At 37.6% G+C, this 20,544-nt stretch overlaps 1 protein-coding gene across 1 annotated transcript; it reads left to right on the forward strand.

The window, feature by feature from the left end:
- Positions 1-686: 686 nt before the first annotated feature.
- LOC108983847 (U-box domain-containing protein 33-like) lies at positions 687-14,169 on the forward strand. The gene is made up of 4 exons (XM_018955622.1): positions 687-1,205; positions 1,581-1,697; positions 1,874-2,296; positions 13,459-14,169. Exons 1-4 carry the CDS (start codon positions 687-689, stop codon positions 14,167-14,169), a joined length of 1,770 nt encoding a protein of 589 aa, XP_018811167.1.
- The last annotated feature ends 6,375 nt before the right edge of the window (positions 14,170-20,544 follow it).

A 20,544-nucleotide genomic window follows, 5' to 3' on the forward strand; every position in this document is an offset into this window, starting at 1 on the left:
CCAGGTAATTAATTAATTATAAACTTGATTAATGTTTAGCTAAATATTACATTTTTGAAGAAATACATTTCATCCTGATCTTATAATTAGTACATAAACCTTTTAATTAAACTACCAATACGTACTGACTATATATATTGCACTCGCAAACTCCTGAAAATTGGAAATTATATATACATTCTATTTAAATATGATGATTAAGATCGATCGATTGTGCCACATTATGAGCATTATATGATTCGTAGTTTTGGATGTAAAATGTCTATTAAAGTTTAAAATTTCGCATTAGGTACTGTATTGCACGTGTAACAAGTTCACATATTTTTCCAATACATACATACATGCACAGCCATATATATATAGATACAGACGCACACATATATATAACATATTATATATATATATATCATCCTTGAAAAATTTTAGGACAAAATACATCTTCAACATCTAACTAGGATTAGTTACATACACTTTCCACTCAAAATGTCAAGACTTGCATGGTACACATTGTAATTATAAAAATTTTTAAAAATATTACCAGCTTCCGTCGACAATGATCTTGATGACAATGACCTCTACTTCATGGATGTAGATAAACTCAAACTCTTCAATACACGTTAATTATTCAGTACTTACTAATTCAAGTACCTGCAATATCGAAATATAGAAAATCAGTCGCAGACAACATGGAAAGTGGATCACATGAGTCAAGCCTCTTGATTACGAGATCAAGATCTGTTCCTTTGGGAAACATGAATAGATCAAATGACCTTGAAATTGGAGGATCAGACTGCATGAGATCAAGGTCTGTTGCACAGGATTACAATTGGGACGGCATTAATAATATTGGAAGTACTAGTACTAGTGCCTTGAACAGTATTAATGCTTTTCAAGGTGGTACTGATCAAGAGCTTTCATCTCCCAAGAGTACTATACGTAGGTCTGACGCAGGAGGCAGTTGTACAAGTATTGAATTAGATGCATTATCAAGGAGTGCTTCCTCAATATACTCTCCAAGAGGAGTTCATGATTTCACACTTGGTCATCAATTACCTCAGCAAACAGCTCCAACATTAATATTGGATCATCAGGTGTTTGGGTTTAGTCATGCATTATCTCCAAATTTGGGTTGTTCAACCAGCACGTCTGATCCTACGAAGTTTGCATCTAATTCTAATATTAATGGAGCTCAGAGCTGTGTTGCGGTATGTGCAGAAATAACATTCATTTTTAGGGTTTCAATTTTTGTATATTACATACTTGAGATCAGTTTTAAAACATTGGTACGTAGTCTTTATATAACCAAAAGGGTTGCCTTGCATGTGGCGGCGTAGAGAGTACACGTGTCAATCAATTAGAAGTTGACATGTGGCAATCTATATGCCACGTTAGCCTGCATCCAATAACAAATATAAACTAGTTTTTTAGAAATGAAAATTATTTTAAAAAATAACACTATTTAAAAATAAAAGTCTTTTAGATTAGTGAAACTTAGGGATATAATGTGCAAAAGTTCAATTGACCTTTTCATGTATTGCAACCATGTCATGAATATTCATTTGAATTCATGATATTAGCAGGACAGAAGTTTTGATAACTCTAATTATGGGAAACTTCAACAAGTAATGCTAGAGGCAGAGAAATTGACACTCTTTCAGCAGAAAGTAGCAAGTCAGTTTAGGGAAGCTATGGGCCAGGTAATTAAAGCTTTAATTACTTAATTCAGAATGCATGCTTAAAGGTGAAATCATTAACCATGTTTGCAAAATGATGCTTATAACGGCCTCTACCTATATATATATATATATATATATATGTAACTTGTAAAGTTCCAAAATCATGTGTAAATTGCCTATATTAATCCAATCAACAGGCCCAAGAAGAGTTGATATGCAGATCAAGAGAGATTGAGGAAGCGAAAGTAAAAGGAGAAGAACTTGAAAAGATGAAGAATCAGTTATACCAAGTGATGGAACATATCCAGACTTTCCAAGAAAATCAAACATCATTAGAGAAACAGATTGCAAAGTTGCAGGTGGATCGTGATAATGCAATAAAAAAAGCTGAAGAGCTAAGAAATACACAAGGAGAGTACTCAAGTGGGAACATGCGAATTCAGTTCTCTGAGTTCTCACCCTCTGTGATTAAAGAAGCCACTAAAAACTTTGATGAATCCCTGAAAATTGGAGGTGGTGGATTTGGGAACGTTTATAGAGGTCTTATCCTTCAAACTGATGTTGCTATAAAGAGGCTACAGTCTACTTGCGGCCAAGGCATGGCAGAGTTTCAAGCGGAGGTTTGTTAATCTAATTTTGAAGTCACTTGAATCTTTTAATTTAGTTATAAATTTTACATATGGGTCTAATGATATGCTACCAATTAATGGTCGGTCATGATTGGTTGCTTTTCTAGTTAATTTGGTGCATGCAATATTTGAAAATACACGTAAGGTATTAAGAAAGAAATTATGAATTTCATTCAACCACTGCACTCGTACTATTCCCGTTGATGTATATTGGTGAAAAAGCAGTAGTTCTATTCAAGACAACACATAGAGGGGGTGATTAGGTGTAGTTCAAATTTTTATGGTCTAATAAAAAATATTGACAAGTAAACAAGTAATCAAAGACATAAATCACACAAACAATCAACATAGAAATTTGTTCACAAAGTGGAAACTCATTTGAAGAACGTCTTTAAAATCTAAAATTACTTCGAGTGTAGGTCACCACCACAAATCCAGTATAGAAACTTTAATTCGTTACAACCAATTTAAAAACACTCACAAAACCTTTGCAGTAGATAAATTTGGCTTGCAACTCCACGAGTGACCCACTCAATCTCTACACGCATGTAGTGTCGGAACTCCGACCTTTCTATAGTATCCCACGAGAATCTTTCAATCTCTGCAGCAACAGCAGCTTTGAAAACCTTCCTGCCAATGAACACATCCACTCCAATGGACTCAAATGTGTTTGATCTTGAGTGTGATATGATGGATGTATATTTTCTAAGAGAAGCAACTTTGAATGTGGGGAAGAAAACTCTCAAATGCTCTTAGAAGATGGCTTCAATTTTTGGCTCTCTCACCTCAACCAAAGGGCAAAACAAAATGTTGTATTTATACCTCCCAAGAAGTGAGGCGCTCAAACCCTAGGAAAAATTAGGTTTTTTGAACTTGAGTGTGATATGATGGATGTATATTTTCTAAGAGAAGCAACTTTGAATGTGGGGAAGAAAACTCTCAAATGCTCTTAGAAGAGGGCTTCAATTTTTGGCTTTCTCACCTCAACCAAAGGGCAAAACAAAATGTTGTATTTATACCTCCCAAGAAGTGAGGTGCTCAAACCCTAGAAAAAATTAGGTTTTTTGAACATTGGCACTCAAAATGAGGGGAAGTGAGGCGCTCAAAATTAGGAAAAAGTAGGTTTTCTGAAGGTCGAGTGCACGTTGTACTTCTGAAGTCGAGCAAGGCTTGAGCAAACTCTTTGGATGACCTTTGCTTGAGCACCATGTCGAGCAAACTCTCTGGATGAGTTATACTCGAGCCGTGTGTCAAGCGTCTGTCGAGCAAACTCTCTGTATGAGTTTTGCTCGAGCAGTGTGTCAAGCACATGTCGAGCGAATTCTCTATATAGAGTTCCAGTCGAGCGCATGTCAAGCGAACTTCCTGTATGTGTTCTGCTCAAGCTGTGTTGAGCTCCCTTGACCCCCTTTTCACTTTGACACACTTCAACACTCGTTACAATACAATTTTATAAAGGTTTTCACAAGAATATGCGAACACACTCATTTTTATATTGATAATCTCCCCCTTTGGCACTTCTGTGACAAAATCTCTAACTTATACATTGGACCTAATCCTGACACACCCCACACAGGATTCTCAAATACAGGTACAATCACGAACAAGTTGGGATATTTCTTCACACTTGACAAATAGGTAAGCGTACCAAAATAAAAGTGCAAGAAATATTCACACATGTGTAATCAATATCTTCTATCCAATTTAAAAGCAATAATTCAAGTACACACATGACAGGCACAATCTTCATCAAACATTCTTCATTAAGAAAATATCAAACATTGAGTTTCAATGAAAAATACAATACAATAGTAGCTCAAAAATTGTGTTTCACAAAAAACTTTCTTTCACTGTGTGCTCCTCTAATACATCTCTCCCCCAACATATATCACTCCCCCTTTTGTCACAAAATCCATGGGGCCTAATCACCATCATCTGAAAGACTGCCACCATCTTCATTATTGATGAGCTCCTCCATGTCATTGAAGCGTTGGGTGACGAACTGTTGGAGGCCATCAATACAACTATCAAGACGAACTTGGAGACCATCAAGACGATCCTGGAGGCCATCAAGACGAGCATCAAGATGGACCAAGTCATTCAAAACCATCTGTAGGTTGGGCTCGGTCGATGGTGTTGTGCAAGGAGGTGTCAAGGTGGATGGTGCGAAGCTCGAGGGTGTGGAGCTAGAGGGCTGAGAGTTCGACAGATGAAATGCGGGAGCTGGAGGATGCTCAACGATCAAAGGAGGAGGGTGAATGTGAGCACGACTGAGCTGAATGGTCTGATGACCAATGGGAGCCTTAAGTGTAATCCTAGGCTCATGGGAAAGAAAGGAGATAGACTGAGCCAAAGCTGTCTGGGTGATGAGGCAGGCAAGTGGTAATCTAGTCTTGGCTTTGTTGGACTGGAAGGCCTCGAGTATGACCCGACACAAATGACTCCCCAGATCAATGGAGACGTCATTGATCAGGGCATAAAGAAGAATGGCCCGATCATATCCAAGATCACTATGATGACCCAAAGGGGAGAGGTTAGTTAGGACAACCCGACTAAGAAGGAGGTAGTCTGGAGGAAATTCAATTGTTGGTAAAGGCATCCTACCATCCCAGGCAATGTAACGCCCAGTCAAGCATTCAGTGATTTCTGGCTTGGGAGGAGGAGGGGTGGTGATATACTGATAAACAGGGTTGGGCACATGAAGGGCTTGTAGCAAGTCAGCTAACATGCCCAGAGTCACCCGAAAGTGGATGTTCCGGAGACTCACCTTAAAGGAGCCATCTTCAGAAATGGCATGGATGTTGGAGTAAAACTCCCTCACCAACTCCACATAAGGAGTGGGAAGACCAGTGGTCAAGACAAGCCACTGGTAGGATTGAAAAATACGAGGCATAATGGTCTCAATGAGCTCACTTAGGGAGACCTCACGCTTAACCATAAGAGTGCGGTTAATAAAATTATGAGTATAAAGTTCCAGTGCCCTAGCACTATGGAAGTGTGCTTGGACTGGGGCAAGAGGATTATGGCAAGGATGCACACGTAGAGACATGATTTTGGGCCGTAGACAGAATAATGACCATTAGATAAGGCTAAAAATAATGTGAATGACCCGATGTATCTATGTCTAAAATGCCCAATGCATGTGCATGCCAATGTAACCTTCCTAAAATGCACCTAAAATGCATGACAAACACTTTCAACATAGGCCTAAAGTGTCTTCTAGAATGCCCAATAAAATGTATGATCAACACCCCCAATGCTAAAAGCAATGTATGTCCAATAGATAACAAGCCTAATGCACATGCTATGACTCTCCTCATAATTCACAACACACAATAGGGACTTAAACTAGTGGATGATCAAGGCCAAAACTAATGCACGATGAAAAACCATGCCATGCCAAGCTTCAGTTTATGACCACATGAGTGTTCCATCAACCTCCTAGGTATGAACCATCTCTCAATGGTGTGGAGTGATCTTTCCACACACTACAAATTTCACCCATGGGTGTTTACAACCACATCAACCATACCCAACAAACTCAACATTTTCTCCATCAAAATGCAACATAGGGAATCAATCAAGCATTTTATCAAACACTTGGTGTGCGTGTGTTGTTAAACAAGGGTGGAGTGCATGCATAACTCCCAAAATTCATAAATACAATGGTGAGAAACAACACTCTCTACTCCCATTTCACAAACCAAGATAATATCCAACAGATAATCCCCATTTCACAAGCCTAAAAACTATTTTGCTTTGTAGAAATTGTAGCCCCCATGAAATGAAATGAAAATGCATATCCCTAATTCAAAAACCGTAGCCACCATGATATGAAATGAAAATGCATATCTCCAATACACAAACCGTAGCCCCAATGAAATGACCATGAAACTTAAAATGAAAATAAAATGAAGAGTAAATGGCTTACTGTGAGTGAATGAAGTGCAAACGTTGAGATTTGATGGACACCACACGAAGAAGAAAGAAGAATGGAGGAAATCGCATGGAGAGCAGATGAAAAGAGAATAATCGCACGGAGAAGGGAAGGTTTGGGGAAAAATCAAAGAAATGGACTGCCCAAGCGGCACAGGGTTTTTTAAATGACATTCGCTTGAGCAAACTTTAAAACCCTCGAGTGGCCTCTGAGATGGTTGTCACTCAAGTGAGAAACACAGCATCGAGCGGTGCATCGAGCGAAGGGGCAAAATTAATTTAGTTTTCGCACTATGTGATTCAAACATTAATGAAGTCTATTTTGAAATCCAAAATACACATCAAATGAAAAAGTGCATCATATTCTCATAAATCACGCATGGGCAAAAACAGAGTATCACAAGTAATATGAACATGCGTGTTTAGAGGGTCCTTGCTTAATCAAGAAATTTCAACCAAAATACGTGTGTGGGGTTGGGCTGAACAAGAAACCATAAATGCTTGAGAAGCCCTTCCAAGATACAAAAAGTCAAACCTAATGTTGCTAGGACTTGGATGCTTCTGTTTGAATTCTTATATCAGTATTGGTCTATTTGACACTATATGACCCCTTTTTTTTTATATATATATAAGAATTTTGCACAGGAAGAGAAATAATGAGGTCACCTAGCCCGTGATCAATTCTCTATACAATTAGAGCTCCCTTACACCTTTGATTGCCTTCCGAAAATCTCACAGGCAACAAAACGTCAATTGATTAAGCTCGAAGTGTAATGTGAACCTTTGTAACTTATATAGGTATATGATATAATTTTCAAATGACCTGTGTACCTAAATTTTTAGAATTTCCAACACTAACATCCTTTATCACCTCTAAGTGCTTGCAAGAGTAGAGTTTTAAGAAAGACAATAGCAAGAATAAGAAAAGAAAAACAAATATGCAAAACAGACGTAAACAAAATATGCATGTAGTGAATGTAGTGCATGTAATGTATGTTTCCACTCTCAGGTTAATGCACAAATACCAACAGCCTTTCTAAGCCGTTCAAATCTAAGTCCATCCAAAGGTTTTGTAAACAGATTAGCCAATTGATGTTCAGTGAGAATGTATTCAAGAGTCATAACATTTGTTTCCATGAATTCTCGAATGAGATGATGTCTAATGTCAATTTACTTGATCCTGGAGTGTTGGACATGATTTTTTGAGATGTCGATAGCACTTGTGTTGTCACAATACACGCTCATGACACCTTGAATAAAACCATAGTCACACAACATTTGCTTCATCCAAAGCAATTGTGTGCAACAACTTCCTATAGTAATGTATTTAGCCTCAGCTGTGAACAAGGATATGAAGTTTTGCTTCTTGCTCATCCAAGCCATAAGATTTGTACCTACATAGAAGCATCCACCAGAGGTACTCTTCCTATCATCTACATCACCTACCCAATCTGCATCAGAATATCCCGCAATCTCAGCATTTGAGTCCCTAGAATACCAGAGTCCATAATCAACTGTCCAACTTACATAGCGAAGTATGCGTTTGACAGTTGTAAGATGGGATTCTTTGGGATTGGCTTGTAATCTAGCACAAACCCCAACACTGAATGCAATGTCTAGTCTACTAGCAGTGACATACAGTAGACTCCCAATCATGCTTCTATACAGTGGTTTTTCAACACTCTTCCTAATCAGATCAGTACTAAGCTTGACACTTGTGCTCATAAGGGTTCTGGCATGGCTTTTCCCATCTAACCCAATTTTTTTGATCCTTTGCATATTTGGATTGGGATATAAACATCCCGTTATCCATTTTTTTTTCACTTGAACACCTAAGAAAAATGTCAGTTCACCTACCATACTCATTTCAAATTCAATTTTCATTTCTTCTACAAATTCAAAAGCAATTGCATTAATAGATGATCCAAACACACTATCATCCACATAGATCTGAGCAACTGTTATATCATCTCCCACTTTCTTGATGAATAGTGTCCTGTTAACACCTCATCTAAAAAATCTGTGTTCTAATAGGTATGTAGTCAGCCTCTCATACCAAGCTTTGGGAGCTTGCTTAATACCATATAGGGCTTTTTTCAACCTATAAACATGATTTGGATACTTTGGATCCTCAAAACCCTTTGGTTGCTCAACATATACTTCTTCTTGAAGTTTCCCATTCAAGAAAGCACTCTTCACATCCATTTGATAGAGCTTGAAACACGTGGTAGGAAATACTCAACTCTATTTTGATTGACTCAAGTCTTGCAGCAGGTGCAAATGTCTCATTAAAATCTATTCCCCCCATCTGAGCATATACTTGAGCAACTAATCTTGCTTTATTCTTAAAAATCTACTTGGTACCAACCACATTATGATCCTCAGGTCTAGGAACTAGGTACCAAACATCATTCCCCACAAATTTAATTATTTCTTCATGCATGACATATATCCAGCTTTCATCATTCAGAGCTTCTCCTACCCTTTTTGATTCAATATGTGAAATGTAACTCGAGTGAGTTAATTGATTTATCACTTTCCTCCTTAGCCTCATTCCTTCATCTATGTTGCCGATAATATTGTCTTGAGGATGATTTGATTTCACTCTTGAATAGGGCTTTTTAGAAGGTTTTGGGTTTTTGACTGGAGGATTTCTCAAAACTTTCATCAAGCTCATTAGAATATTCTTCTCTAGTCTCACATGGAGCATTTTCTTTCTCTTTCTTGCTCAGTGCATCTTTAGGAGCATCATCTACTACCATATTTGAGGATTCCATGACAGCTTGGGTGCGTAGATTGTCGATCCTATATGCACGACTATTTCTAGAGTAACCCAGAAAAATTCCCACATCACTCTTAGGGTCAAACTTACCCAAGTTTTCCCTATCTCTCAAAATGTAGCATTTGCTTCCAAACACCCTGAAGTACTTTACATTTGGTTTATTTCCTTTCCAAAATTCATATGGTGTTTCAGAAGTGCTTGGTTTTGAGTTGACTCTGTTCATAATATGATAGAATGTGTTCACAACTTCTCCCCAGAAATGAGTGGGAACACTTTTACTGTGCATCATGACTTGAGCCTTGAATGGCTGTGTTCTTTCTTTCGACCACTCCATTCTGTTGTGGAGTGATAGCAGTAGAAAATTCTTAACTTATACTCTCTTCATCGCAAAATCTCTCAAGACTAGACTTTTCAAACTCTCTTCCATGATCGCTCCTAATTCTGACTATTGATTTCCCTTGATCATTTTGAAGTTTCTTGCATAGTGTTCTAATCATGTCAGGAGCATCACCCTTTTCTCTCAAAAACTCTACCCAAGAGTATCTGGTGAAATCATCTACCATCACCAGTATGCACTTATTTCCCCCTAGGCTCTCAGTTATAAAGGGTCCCATAAGATCAACATGCAACAACTCTAATGGTCATTTGGTTAGAATGGCAGTATTATTCTTGTGGGTTGTTCTAATTTGTTTTCCCAATTGACATGACCCACAAACAGGAGTCTCCACTTTGCCCAGTTCAGGCAATCCTACCACCATCTCTTTCTTGGCAATCTTAGACATATTTTTGTGATTCACATGTCCAAGTCTTTGATGCAAAAAATCAGTAGCCTCACTCTTAGCGCTATTGCAGCTGTACTGTGAGCTAGGAGCAACGCCATAGCAGTTATCAGATGTCCTAATTCCTTACATCACACAACTTCCATCCTTATCTGAAACAATGCACATTTCTTTTGAAAAATGAACTTCAGCACTGTTATCACATATTTGACTTATACTAAGAAGATTTGATCTTAACCTGTCAACAAACAAGACTTCCTTCAAGACAGGTAGTCCAAGTATTTTAATTTCACCTTTTCTGATTATCTCAGCTTTTCCTTCATCTCCAAATGTTACAATTCCACATTTGTACTCTTCAACAGTTTTAAATAGGGTTCTATCACCAGACATATGACGAGAATACCCACTATCAAGGTACCACAAGGAGATGTCCCTAGTCTTCAGAGCAATGTGTGCAACATGACACGTGTTTCTTCTACCTTTTTGACCCACACTTTATGACTTTTGGAGAGTTGGCCTTCCTAGCCTTTTGGCTGGTGGTCAATTGGTCTAACTTGACATTGAGTATGTCATTTTGTCTAGTTAGGGTCATGACTTGACTCCACAGATTCAAATGTCCTCTTCTTGAATGATTCTTTTCATCTCTCATGATATGCCTCCCAAGCTCATAACAGTTTGGTCGAATGTGACCAATTATGGCAGAAGCGGTTTGCTCTATGAGTTCTTTGTCTCATGAAGGGTGAGATATACTTAGGAGCATTCACGAAATTCTTAACCCTTTTTGGAGGATAAGCAGTCCTACTTCTAAAAGGAGAATGAGCAACCCCAGACTGATTTTTTAGTTTAACACAACAATCTGGTTTAACATGACCACTCTTCCCACAATGATGACATATAGAGCTCATGTTGTGAGCTCTTTGTCTCTTGGGGGAGGAACTGACTTTTGTTCATGTAAAGGTTTCTTACCCCTTTCAGATGTGTGAGCTTTACCATTTTCAGTCAATGCATGTACAAACATAGTTTTTCTTACATTCTCGGAGGAGGATTTTGAAGTTGAAGGTACATCTTCAACATAGCCTAGACCACTTTTATCACCAGAGGACTTTTCTGAACTTAGGAGTTGGTTAACCTTTTGTGTCCCATTGGTAAAATTCTGCAATTTGGTGTTTGACAAACACACCTCACTTTCCTGAATTTTCAGTTTTTCTTCGAGAGACACATTCCTCCTCGATAGCTAGTATGTTAGATTGATGGCCTCATTTAATTTGTCTTGAAGCCCTTCATTTTCTTGTTTGTAGAAATCTATCTTTTCAATGTGTGTTTTGTTGAGTTTTCTCAATTTAACACACTCCTGGTACAACTTCTCATAGATTTCTTGTAACTTATCTTCATACTCGGACTCATTCCCAAATATACTTCCATCATCAGGCACTGGTTCACTACATTGACTTTTGTCACCAAAAGAAGCAGTGAACGCCATGTAGTTGAGTTTTCTCTTTGGAGAAAATTTCTCTGATGAGTCACTTGACTCTAATTCACTCTCACTCAGGGATGCAATCTTAACTCTTTCTTTGGTCTTTTTGTAATTAACACATTCTAAGTGAATGTGTCCAAATCCATGACATTCATGACATTGAACATTTGATTGGTCCTTGTCTTTATTCGCTCTAGTGTATTTCTTAGAGCTCATCTCCTTGTTCCCTGAACTGAGCCTCCGTTGTATCTTTCAAACTTTTTCTTATCTTGTCTCTAGCTCTTGTTATTTTTAGCCACAAACATTTTCTTGAATTTCTTAGCATAAAATGTTATTTCTTTGTCGCTCATAGCCAACTAATTAGAGGACTCCTCTAACTCCTCTTCAATAGCATTGCGTGTTATAGACTTGTTTCTCTTGTCCACAGGAAAAGTGTAATCATAGGTTTGCAGAGACCCCACCAACTCTTCAATCCTCAAAGTGTCCAAATCCTTACTTTCCTCAATAACAATAACTTTTGGATGGAATCTCTCAGGAAGAGATCTGAGGACTTTTCTCACAATTTTGTTTTCTGGGATTTTGTCCCCTAAATTGAAATAAGATTTGACAATATCATTCAGTTTTGCATAGAAGGCATCAAATGTTTCATCATCTCTCATTCTAAGTTCTTCAAAGTTGGTAGTCAACATTTGAAGTTTAGAGTTTTTCACAGCCTTGGTACCTTCATGAGTAATTTCAAGAATGTCCCATGCCACTTTGCAAATTTTACACATGGAGATTCGCTTGAACTCCTCATGGGACGCGGCCATGAAAATCGCATTCAGGCCTTTACTATTCCAATTACACTCGTTGACTTCATCTTTTGAGTAATTTTCAGCATTTTGGGAATTTCAACTCCTTGAATGATTGTAACCAGTTGTTTCCATCCTTTTGTCATGGAAACCCACACTCATTCATCTATAGATTTTAGAAAATCTCTCGTTCGAACTTTCAAATAGGCACAATTGCTACCATCAAAATATGGTGGCGATGTGAGTGATTGAGACCTAGCCATTTTAACCACTATAGCACAATCACACTTAAGAACTGAATCCTAGCGGAGTGAACCCTGCTCTGATACCAATTGAAAAAAACAGTGGTTCTACTCAACACAACACGTAGAGGGGGTGAATAGGTGTAGTTCAAGAGAAGCAACTTTGAATGTGGGGGAGAAAACTCTCAAATGCTCTTGGAAGGTCGCTTTAGTTTTTGGCTCTCTCACCTCAACCAAAGTGCAGAACAAAATGTTGTATTTATACCTCCTAAGAAGTGAGGCACTCAAACCCTAGGAAAAATTAGGTTTTATAAACATTGGCTCAAGCGGGGTGCCGAGCGAGGGTCGAGCGCACGTTGCACTTCTAAAGGTACTCGAGCGCCAAGTCAAGAGAGGCTTGAGCGAATTCTTTGGATGACCTTCGCTCAAGCACCATGTTGAGTGCATGTCGAGTGAACTCTCTGGATGAGTTCTGCTTGAGCCGTGTGTTGAGCATCTATCGAGCGAACTCTCTGGATGACCTTCGCTCTAGTGCCATGCCGAGCGCAAGTCAAAAGAACTCTCTGTATGAGCTTCACTCGAGCGGTGTGTTGAGGGCATGTCAAGCGAACTCTTTGTTTTGAGTTCCGCTCGAGCCTCAATCGAGCGCATGTCGAGCGAACTTCCTGTATGTGTTATGCTCGAGTCGTGTTGAGCTCACTTGACCCCCTTTTCACTTTGACACACTTCAACACTCATTACAACACAATTTTACAATGGTTTTCACAAGAATATGCCAACACACTCATTTTTACATTAACAATTGGTAAGCATTATTTTTGTTATTCAACATCTATGTACGATGGTCTATTGCGCCAATCATTTGGAATCCACCTAGCTAGATATGTGCTTCATTGCTAAAAGCATCTGACCATGAAGATGATGCATTTTCTGAATATAACCGCATACTTTGGAAATTGGGTTGATGATTGCGTTGAAGTAATATCATGAGCTCATGTTTTGACATAGTAACAAGTGTATAGTTATTTGAAAAAGTGACAATAAAGTGAAAAAACAATGACTCACCAATACAAACTTTCACTAGCAGAATGGAAGAAATGGATAAAAGATTTTGTATTCTATTCTCATTAGTTCTTTGTGTATCTGCAGGTTCGTGTGTTAAGTCAACTAAGCCATCCAAATCTTGTAAAACTCATTGGATGTTGCCCGGAAGAATCTGCACTCGTATACGAGTATTTGCCCAATGGAAGCCTTCTCGACCGACTCAGATGTAGGGATAACACTCCCTCAATACCATGGGAAACTCGATTAAGCATCATTAAAGAGTTGTGCTCTGTCCTTACATATCTTCATTCACGTAAACCTCATAGCTTTGTGCACGGGGATCTAAAGCCATCGAATATCCTCCTTGATGAAAATTTTGTTTCTAAACTTAGTGACTTTGGAATTTGTCGGGAGCTATGCCAAGATCAATGTTCAAACAAGGACACAACACTGTGTCGTATAACTCGCCCAAAGGGCACCTCGGATTACATAGATCCTGATTTTTTTGAAACAGGAAAGCTTACTATGAAGGCAGATGTTTACTCATTTGGGATCATATTATTAGAGTTGTTGACAAATCGGTCCCCATCATTTGTAATATTTGACGTGAAATTGGCCTTAGAAACCGGAAATTTGGAGGCTCTCTTGGATCAATCAGCCGGAGGTTGGCCACTTTTAGTTGCTAAAGACTTGGCAGAATTGGCATTGAAGTGTTGCGACAAGAACCGAAAGAATCGACCAAAACTTGAGTCAGATGTGTGGAAGGTGCTTGAATCATTGAGTGCTTGTAAATTTGTAGGCTCTTCCTCATCCTAGCTACACTAATTGGTTGTATCATTTTCTAAAGACTTTCGTTTGTGATGCTTTTCCTATACATGGAAGTGCTGGTATGATGCGATTAGTTTTCTTCTTTGATTGGCTCTGTAATCAACGATATATTGCTAGTATTTGATGAAGTCGAAGTTGTGTATTGCAACACAACTAATATTGTGTAATTTGAGTTTTTGAGTTTACTTGGCGTTCTAGAAGTCTAGTTTTATATCTTATTTCCTCATGTAAAAAAAATAAAAATAAAACCATGATGATCAAGTCACAAATAATCACTATTAACTACAAGTTAGGTGACAAAAAAAAAATATTAGGTTATCAAAACAACCCGACCCCTTAGCATACAATAGTACTTTATACAATCTAGTAACCAAGAGGCTAAACTAGAGCTAGGTGGCTCTTTTCCACTGTAATAGTTTAATAAACATTGAGGTAATTTAATAAGGGGTATGCAACCAAGTTGTTTGCAGAGGCCCATTGTGCCAAGAGATGCGCACATCGATTTTGATTCTGGTGTATTTTCTAGATTGACCATGTTTGGAATGATTTCAGTAGGCTTGAGATATCAGTGAGGATGTTGAAGATTGACCATTCAGGGGATGTTAAAGGATTTGTTATAGGAAATGTAACCACTTGTTGTAACCTTCAATAATGATGTTGGTTAACTATCAGTGAGATGCTTATTCAATTGCCAATTTTGATGCCATGGCTTCTCCAAAGTTTGGATTGACTGAGTCTATAGGTTTGATAGCAGCACAGATGACTTCTCCTATATTTCATCCACATATGGCAGCTGCAGTAGACCCATTATTTCTAACAACAACATCATAAGATAATGAAAATTGACTTACAAGGGGATGGATCCATTCAAGGATGCTTGTTTCCATTTGGGGTCTTTGTGTTCCATGTAAATTGGTATTCCTTGAGAATCTTGGTCACAGATTGTAAGAAGGTGATGAGGGGTTGACAAGGGTGATGGTGAATGACTTGATTTCTAAGAAACCAAATGGAATCCATTACAATGACTGCAAAAGGCTGGAAATTATGAGACATCTCTTTGTCAAGGTTGAGATGTTTTAAAGGGTCTAAGATCTTTTTTATCCAGAGGTGGAGGGGTTGTGCTGTGTGCAGAGTTGCAAAGTTGAAAGGAGCTATAAGGAGGATAACATTCCATTTACAAGGTTGTTCTAGCATTAATGTTGAAATTGTTAGCTCATGATCCAGCGAGATGGAATTATCATTAGGAGATAGCCTAAATGTTTGCAAAAAGGGTGTCCATGGATCTTTCTAGACTTTTGTGTTAAAGAAATTCACTGCTTGGTAACAAAAATTTGCATGAATGAGAGGTTTAGTTTTTAGCACACATTTCCAAAACCAAGAGACAAAACTCTTTGGTGTAACTTCTAGAAAAGAGGATGTTTGCAGATATTTCGAGGAGAGAAATTGATGGCAAAGGCTTGGTTTTTGTAGTGAGGTTCCAGCCAATCTTAGAGATGAGGGTTGAGTTAAAGTTTGAGGAGAGCCTAATTCCCTGACCACCTTTTGTTTTGGGTTGACGGATGGAGTGCCATACTTTTGGAGTGAAATTTGATTTTTTGTTTGGATTGAATCCCCACCAAAAATTCTTAGATAATTTTCTTACAAACAGATTTGGGGAGATTCAAATAAGACATGATGGTGTAAGATAGAATTGAGCTAGCCATTGATTTGATTAAAGTAGTGCACCCTGCTTGAGATAAGAGCTTTGAACTCTAGCCACTTAATTAAATTTAGATTTTTTCAATGATGTCAGCAAACATTGTTCTTTTGGACCTTGCAATATTAAGGGGGTAGACCAAGATGCTTGATCAGGGAGTTGGTTGATTTGAAGGGAAGAATAGAGGTAACGGTGAAACTAAATGAGGGTTTATGTTGGCACTAAGGTGGATGATGGGTTTATAGCTATGAACTTTTTGACCAGACCAGTTGGAGTATGTATGAAGACAACTGAGAATGGTGATTGCTAATTGGGATTGGTTTTGCGGAAAATTATCAAGTCATCAACAAACAATACGTGGGATATTGTGGGGTCATCACTGTTTGATCCCTTCAAAGAGGTTTGCATTTATATCCCTAGTAATCAATCTGGATAGGACCTCACTGCCTAGGGTAAAGAGAAAAAATGATAGTGGATCCCTTTGTCTTAGACCTCTTGAAGGTTTGATAAACCCATGGGGGAAACCATTGATGAAGATAGAGTAAGAAACTATTGAGAGACATTGTAAAATCCAGTTGATTCATATTTGATTAAACCTGAGACATTTAAGGACAACAAAGAGAAAAGGCCACTCCATCGAATCAAAAGCCTTTTCTATGTCAATTTTAATATCCTTGAGTCCAGTTTTCCTTTTTTTCTTTTCATGAAGGAGAAGATTTCGCCAGCTATTATGGTGTTTTCTTGGATAACACGACCTGGGACAAAAGCAGTTTGGAAGGGACAGATGATGGAAGGGAGAATGACTTAAAGCGGTTGGCCAAAAATTTTGATCTAATTTTGTAGCAAACATTAGCCAAACTAATAGGCCTAAACTAGTTAACAGAGCTCAGAGAATGAGTCTTAGTAATCAAGGCTATGTGGGTGTGATTCATTTCCTTCAGGAAATGACATGTTGAAAAAATTTTTTGATTGAATTTGTCATGTCTTTTTGCACTACTCTCCAATAGAATTTGTAGAAAAGTGAAGCCATGTGGGCCTGGGGCTTTTGAAGGAGTATTCTAGATAGCATCTTTTTTTCCATTATCATCTTGGATTGAGGTCAAAAAGACATTCTCTAATTGGGTGATTTTGGAGGGGAAAAGGTCATCCAAATTGTCTAGAAAGTTTGGATTGGAAGTTGTGAATATCTTTTTTAAAATGATCAATGAAGGAATTCTGAATGATATTGGGGTCGGAAGACCACATACCTTGGCCTATCTTCAGATTGTCGATGGCATTGCTCCTCCTCTTTATATTTGTTGACAAATGGAAGAATTTGGTATTGAGATCAGCAATTGAAAGCCATGTGAGGTGAGACTTCCGTCTCCAGAGTTGTTCATCTCTTTTCAACAATTCATTGATATTTTCTTAAAGGTGGTCTTCAAGGCTTCTACCAAAAGAAGTTTAGGAGGATTTTTGTAGTTTGAGTATAGCTTCATTGAGAGAATTGATGCCAAATTGGATGTCCAAAAGAAACTTTGTTTCAGGATTTGAGAGCATGTTTTTTGGCTTTTAACTTTTCGTAGTAGATATAGGCTGGGGTATCTGAGTTGTGTTGAGACCAAGCACTTATGACAACATCAATACTAAAGCGTTTGTCCAAAATTTCTCAAACTTTAAAGGTTTTTTAGGTATGAGTTGATCAATGTGGTTAAGAGGATTTGGGACTGATCTGAGGAAGCCATTGAGAGATTTGAGAGATGGGCACCAGTGAATAAAGTTCTCCATTAAGTATTGACAATGCCCTTATCTAATTTTTCTCGAATGTTTTCTAAACCATTTCTTCTATTAGACCAAGTGAAATGAGGTCCAGAAGCGCCTAGTTCAATAAAGCCATTTTGTTCCATAAGCGAATGTAGGCCAGTGGGGTTAGTGCAAAAAGCTAAACGGCACCCACCTCTCTTCTCAGATTGATTAACAATGCAGTTAAAATCTCATATGCCTATCCATGGGCATAGAAAGGAGTTAATGATTGTTGATAAATGGTCCCATAAGGCATGCTTGTACCTATGTTGGGCACGATAGTATACAAAAGTAATTGACCAAGGGGTATGCTGTAACGCCCCGTCCCCGAGGGTCCGGAGAGTTAACTCATGTCACTTAAAAATCATTTTCCATCCACATAGTACATACTCTAATTTTTCTCTATCGCACAAAATACTTATTTATTTACATCAATTACTTCAGAATAATTATTCTAAGACAATACAAAGTCTTAATATAAACATCAACCTCCCAACAAATCACATCATCAAAGCATAACAAGCTTACTGAATGAAAATCCTCAATACCCATATAAACTTTCTATGCTTAAACCATCATTCTTAACTTTTCTCACCCATGTTCCATATCCATGATCCTCAACTGGAACATTCAAATCATCTAAAAAATATTGTCGAGATAAGGGGTGAGTTATCAATAATTCAGTAAGCAGAGAATATATACTAGTATGTAAACATGAGCCTTTTCAGAAAGTTCAGTATACAAAAACAAAACATTTTATTTTTATATGCAGATCTTAGAAAAACGTGTTATCATAAAATCAGAGCGACTTTTCAATTTTTTCATACTCAAAATCAACTATACATATTTAAAGATTCGTTTCATATTCAAAAACGCTTTGACATAATATAACTGAACATTTTCATTTTATCATTTCATATTGTATCATATCATATACCATGTTTAACCCCCTTGGTAGGGTTGTGCTATCCCCGGTGGCCAAACCAGGCAGTGTCATATGGTAAACTTTCCATTTTTCAATCTTGGAGCTCCGAGTGTGCATACAGGAAAGAACACGTAAAAAGACCACTTTGTTTCCAAAGTGGGTGCACTCATATCATATCATCATGTTGGCACCAACCATATCAAGTGATTTTGTATCATCATATCATAACCATATTCAGAATCAGATTCATAACAGATAAGTATGCCAAAGTTTTATCATATCCATATCATATCAAAACAAGTGCGAAATATATTCATATTATTTCCATTTGATCAAAAACAGATCCCAATCATTTCATATCACATGTATAAAAATCTCAATGATATCATATTCGCTCTTTTGCATATTTCAGAAACATGTCAAATATTGCTCATGTCTACATTATTCATGTAAAAAATATTTCTTTTATCTTTTATACATATCTCATGAGTGAATGCAAAACATATACTGAAATTGTTTTTCACATTTTCTTTTAAAAATAACATGCACATTTTTTCTTTACAAAGCAACCTCAGTTCATTTCGTTTTATGCAAATCTAGCATAGGAACCTTGCTTACCTGGACGACTTAGCTTTTCAAAATTTTTCTCAAAAAAATGTTGAGTCGACTATAAATCGTCACCTATAAAAAAATAATCACGTAATTCTGTAATTTTTTAATCAATCACGTATTTTGATATTTAAACATAAACTTCTAAAATAAATTATTTTAATTCCTCAAAACTTAAAACCTTCATAATCCCAAAATATATCATCACTTTCTAAAATCATCAATATCCACCATAACTAACGTCAAACTCAAAACACCAATATTTAAACCCAAAACAACCAGCAAATCTCACATCATAAACCAATCACATAAACAACTCCATAATCCAATCCAACCGACGCCCTTACTCCTCGGACTCAGTCCGGCATAACCAACCAGTTCACAATAAATATGAGTTAGTGTAAAGATACATTTAAATCTCAAAAGTTCTTTGGAAAAATACTTACAGCGCTATAACATACTTTTCGAAGGATCACGGAGGTGCAAGAGGTGGCGACATAACAACGGAATAGTGCAAAATTCACTAGGCCGTGGGTCTCAAAAATTCACTTTTGAACGGGTACAAACGAAGACCCGAGATTGCTAGGAAAGGGATTGGGGATGTCGGTGAAGCTAGTGGTGGTGGTGGTCGGTCGTGGGTGGCGGCGTAGAGGGCGGTCGATGACCACAAAACCCAAAACGAAAATGTTGATAAATGTGCTTCCCCGGTGGCGGATCAGAGCTGGGGTTGGGTGCATTGGGTTGCTAGGAGGTCCAGGATGAAGTGGTGAAGAAATGGTGGCTGGTGGTGGCGCGACGACGGCGGGCTGGGAAAGGAAGGAAAATGCAGGGGGAGAGAGGGGAGGCGTCGTGCTCGCACGAGGAGAGAGGAGAGAGAGAGAGAGAGGAGAAAAAAAGAAATGGGGGAAAAAGAAAAGGAGAAGAAAAGAAAAAGAGGAAAAGAAAAATGGAGGGAAAGAAATGAGGTCCAATCCTCACATCTTGGTTCACACAAATGATCCAACGAAAATTATTTCAAAACAGCAAGTTAAATAAAATAATTTAAACGCAGTGAATAGCTTACATAAAATAATAATAAAATCCAACAATAAATTAATTTAAAATGAAGATCATTTTATATAATGAACAATAATTAATAACAATAAAACACATTGAATTTAAATTTCACAGTTAAAAGTCACAAAATAATATCACGTAAATCATCTAAAATTTAAAACAAGTCCATAATCATAAGAAATGTAATAGTTACTTAATGAAAAAAATACACGTAAATACAGGGTATCACATATGCACTGGATCCGGGTACACCAAAAGAACTATGATATTTCTAGAAATATTTACAACTTCTACA

This window comes from Juglans regia, chromosome 7 (assembly GCF_001411555.2).
Source record: "Juglans regia cultivar Chandler chromosome 7, Walnut 2.0, whole genome shotgun sequence".
Classification (NCBI taxonomy): Eukaryota; Viridiplantae; Streptophyta; class Magnoliopsida; order Fagales; family Juglandaceae; genus Juglans; species Juglans regia.